The 4,154-nt window shown below is 65.8% G+C and overlaps 1 protein-coding gene and 1 long non-coding RNA gene across 2 annotated transcripts in view; both read left to right on the forward strand.

The window, feature by feature from the left end:
* The first annotated feature begins 1,335 nt into the window (after positions 1-1,335).
* LOC114485990 (kinesin-like protein KIF21B) lies at positions 1,336-3,655 on the forward strand. Its single transcript, XM_028488073.2, has 4 exons — positions 1,336-1,547; positions 2,330-2,510; positions 2,630-2,794; positions 3,019-3,655. The coding sequence occupies exons 1-4, from the start codon at positions 1,475-1,477 to the stop codon at positions 3,164-3,166; spliced, it is 567 nt and encodes a 188-aa protein (XP_028343874.2). The 5' UTR covers positions 1,336-1,474; the 3' UTR covers positions 3,167-3,655.
* A 162-nt stretch (positions 3,656-3,817) lies between these two features.
* The window catches only part of LOC129392041 (uncharacterized), a 6,788-nt gene continuing 6,451 nt past the window's right edge, over positions 3,818-4,154 (forward strand). The window contains exon 1 of the long non-coding RNA XR_008616998.1: positions 3,818-3,935. This is a non-coding gene — a long non-coding RNA (uncharacterized lncRNA). The remainder of the gene's footprint in view (positions 3,936-4,154) is intronic.

The following is a 4,154-nucleotide window of genomic DNA, read 5'->3' on the forward strand; positions in this document are numbered from 1 at the left end:
ATACGCACGCACACGCGCATACGCAGGCACACGCGCATACGCACGCACACGCGCATGCGCACGCACACGCGCATGCGCATACGCACGCGCACGCGCATACGCACGCGCACGCGCATACGCACGCACACGCGCATACGCACGCACACGCGCACGCGACATGCGCGCATGCGCATACACACACACATACTCTCCAGCTGCCCGTAACAAGGAGCAAGTCCCAGGATCGGTGGGCCTGATCCTCGCTGGGAAAGGGCCACCTCCCGGGCTGAGGGCCCCCCGTGCTCTCCCGGGGCGACCGCCACTCACTGTCCCTGCCCCCAGGGGTGACGCCTCTGTAACCGTCCCCTGGCTGCAAGGCTGCCAGTCACCCCCCACCCCCTGGCCCCTCTCATGGGCGGAGGGTTGTCCTTTTAGCTTGGGGTCTTCCCACTGCTGTCTTGGGCTCCTTCCCCGGCTCCGTCCCCTTGGCCCAAGCCAGCGTCAGAAGCGGGGAGCTGGGGGGTGGGGCTGTTCGTGTGCCTGGGACACCACGGACAGCTGGGACTGTCCGACCGCCGTTCTTGGGGGTGCCGGTGGAGTCCGGGCGCTCTTGAGCAGCTGCGGGCAGGGCGGGACATTGGTCACGTCAGACGCTCTCGGCCGCAGGGGCGGCGCTGTCTTTGGAAAGAATGGGTCATGTTTCAGACGTGCCCGTGACTCGGCCAGGGGCTCGTTCCCAAAGACCCTCAGTGGGAAAAAAATCCGCATCCTCAGGCCCTCCGGGAGGCTGGTGTGTAGCGAAGCCCTCAGGGCCGCTCAGGACAGGCCTCCTTCGTCTCTGAGTGTTCGTGGGGAGGAGGGGGCTACACCAGCTCCACTCCCCAGAGGGGCCTGCACGTTCTTCCCACAGAGCTGAGCAGGGCTCCCCAGAGGGACTTGGCCCTTTGCAAATGGCAGTCACGGATCTGACCGCACTGGTCCAAAGGGGCCCAGGTGGAAGTGACGTGCACGCCTGCATGCGCGCGTCTCTGCACCGGCCTGGGCGCCCTCCCTCTCTGCACTCCTCGACCCTCCCTGTGGTCACCGAGGTGCCGGAGGAGCCCATCCAGCTCTAGGGCCTCTGCCCCGCCCGGCTGGGGCCTGGGGACGTGTGTGTCTTGGGTTCTGGGTCAGGCAGGCGTTGGAGGGAACTCCCGCGTATTCTGGCCCCCCGGCCGTGCCTGGCCGGGCTTGCTCTCCAGAAGGGCTCAGGATGGCGACTAGGAGGCTGCACCACAGGCCCCTGTCTGCGCGGCTCTCGGACCTGGGGGGCGGTGTCTGGAGCCCCTGCCACAGCCCGAGTGCCCCTCCGCCTGTCCCTCACCGGGAGCCCCGCTCAGCCTGGCCGTGGCCCCGGGCTGACGGGCGCCTCTCTCCCTCTTTCCCGGGAAGGGGAATCATCACCCCGGTCGGAGGAGCCAGGGGCGCGCGGACGGCCCCGCTGCAGTGCGTCTCCATGGCCGAGGGCCACACCAAGCCCATCCTCTGCCTGGACGCCACGGATGAGCTGCTCTTCACAGGGTCCAAAGGTGGGCGGAACCCGGACCGGCCAGGTGGGGTCAGGGCTTCCCGCCCTCCCGCTCCCTTTGCCAGAGTGGGCTGCTCAGGAGACGGGATCACAGCCGCCAGGTTGAGGAGGTGGGGTCTCCTGCCGGGGCTCAGGGCTCCCCACCCCGGGCCTCCCCTCCTAGCTGGCTCTGGGGTCTCCATCCAGTACCTCCTTCCAGACCTGCCTCCGGAACTCCAGGAAGCGTGTCAGGTGCCCCGCCTTTGCTCATCTCAGCCCCTCCCCGACCCCAGCACTTAGGGCTGCGCACTTCCTAGGATTCTTTAATCCCAACGACAGAAAACGTTACCCTCCGGCAGGAAGAGCCGCTGTGCAGGAGACAGCTCATAGAAAAATGGGGAATATGTAGACACCTACCTGCGTGGCAGGAGGGAGAGGGTTGTGACTCTAGGTGAGGTCGATTGTTCCAAGTTTTCCCCCGGAGACCTGCTCGCCGTCGTTCGTTAATTTGGTCAGCGATTGGCAGGCGCGTGAGTTTTATCCCAGCCCCGGCACCCCGGCGGTGCCCCGCGAGCCTGGTGTCGGTGGGCGTTTGCCTGAGAAGCCCCGGTGGGAAGTGCCGGGCTCATCCGTGCACCACGGGAGCAGGCGGGAGCACGTTTTCGCCCCCGGGCCCGGAGCCCGTCCCCCGGGCAACCCTGGACCACCTCCCCTGGCCTTGGCGGCGCCGGGGGCGGTGGGGCCAGGAGTTCCCCGGGTCCCGGCCGTGACGGCTGTCCCCCGCTCACGCCCGCTTTCTCGCAGACCGCAGCTGTAAGATGTGGAACTTGGTGACAGGGCAGGAGATCGCAGCTCTGAAGGGTCACCCCAGCAACGTGGTCTCCGTCAAGTACTGCAGCCTCTCTGGGCTCGTGTTCTCCGTGTCCACCTCCTACATCAAGGTGTGGGACATCCGAGACTCGGCCAAGTGCGTCCGGACCCTCACGTACGTCGTCCCGCCCGGCTCGCACTGGTGGCGGGGCAGGCGCCAGGACCCAGCCCAGGAGACCCGCGAGGGGCAGCCCAGCCCTTACCTCTGAGCCTGCGTCTCTCCCTCCCGGGCAGGTCCTCAGGCCAGGTGGTCTCAGGGGACGCCTGTGCGGCCGCGTCCACCCGCACCATCACCAGCGCGCAGGGAGAGCACCAGATCAACCAGATCGCCCTCAGCCCCTCGGGCAGCATGCTGTACGCCGCCTCGGGCAACGCCGTCCGCATCTGGGAGCTCAGCAGGTCGGGGAGGGGCCCGGGCAGGGGCGGGGGACCCCCGGGGCGGAGGGCCTTGGCTGGTCCTCCGAGCCCCGGCTTGCAGGCGGCTCGTTCCTGGGTCTCGATCTTGCTCTGAGGGGGGAGAGTCCCCTGGCCGGCGTATTCACCCCAGGGTGGACCCCCAACCCCACCCGGGGTCCCCCCATCCACCCCCCCACCCCCCGCGCTGGGCCTCTCCTCCCCTACAGGCTCCAGCCCGTCGGCAAGCTGACTGGCCACATCGGGCCTGTGATGTGCCTGACGGTTGCCCGGACCGCCAGCCCGCGCGACCTGGTGGTGACCGGCTCCAAGGACCACTACGTTAAGGTACGGAGAAGTCCTCGCCCCGGACCCTGAGGCCGGCCGCGGTGGCGGCGCCGTTCTCCTCCTGCTCTCCTTACCTTGGCCCTCTCCCTCCGCTGCCTTGGGACTCATGGAAAATAACGAGGCCCCTGGGGGTTTATGCTGGAAAATCACCCCCAAGGAGCAAGGTCTGTGCAGAAGGTCAGCATTGCAGCGTGATTTTGTACGTGCTGGAAGATCACAAAGAACCTGAATGTCTACGGGTAGAATAACAGTCGAGTAAATTAGGGGAAACCCACAGGATTGGACGCAGTACAACTGATTACACGATGAATATGAAAAAAAACCCGCAAAGAGCACAAGTCAGCACTGATGCTGTTTGCTCCCTGGTTGTGTTTTTGCAAACGTAGATACGGGGTCGGAAACTGGGAAGCAGTGGATAAAAAGGGAAAGAGGGTGGTGGGGTTATGATGAATGTTTTTATTTAAAGTACAAGTAGTGTTATATTTATTAAAAAATTTAAAAATTTTAATAGGAGGCTCACACCCCCAACCCACCTTGAGTCAGCTTCCCTGCCCCCAGTTCTGTCCCCCGGGAAGCCCGACCCCAGCCCTGTGAGGCGCCCGGCCTCCCTCCCGCCCCTCCTCCGCAGATGTTTCAGCTGGGTGAGTGTGTGACGGGCACCATCGGCCCCACCCACAACTTCGAGCCCCCGCACTACGATGGCATCGAGTGTCTGGCCATCCAGGGGGACGTCCTGTTCAGTGGCTCCCGGGATAATGGCATCAAGAAGTGGGACCTGGACCAGCAGGGGCTCGTGCAGGTGCGGAGGAGGCGGGAGGGGTGGGCTGCGGAGACGCGGTCCCCGGGCAGGGCTTGGGGACCCTGTGTCCTGGGCCAGAGCCCCCCAAGGCTGCCAGTTGTGCAGCCTCTTCCCCACCTGTGTTTACTCCCCCGGCCGGCACCCTCTTCCCCCCAGTGCCCCCCCCGCCGACAGCCTCTTCCCCCCAGTGTCCCCCCCGGCCGGCACCCTCTTCCCCCC

This window comes from Physeter macrocephalus, chromosome 4 (genome assembly GCF_002837175.3).
Source record: "Physeter macrocephalus isolate SW-GA chromosome 4, ASM283717v5, whole genome shotgun sequence".
NCBI lineage: Eukaryota > Metazoa > Chordata > Mammalia > Artiodactyla > Physeteridae > Physeter > Physeter macrocephalus.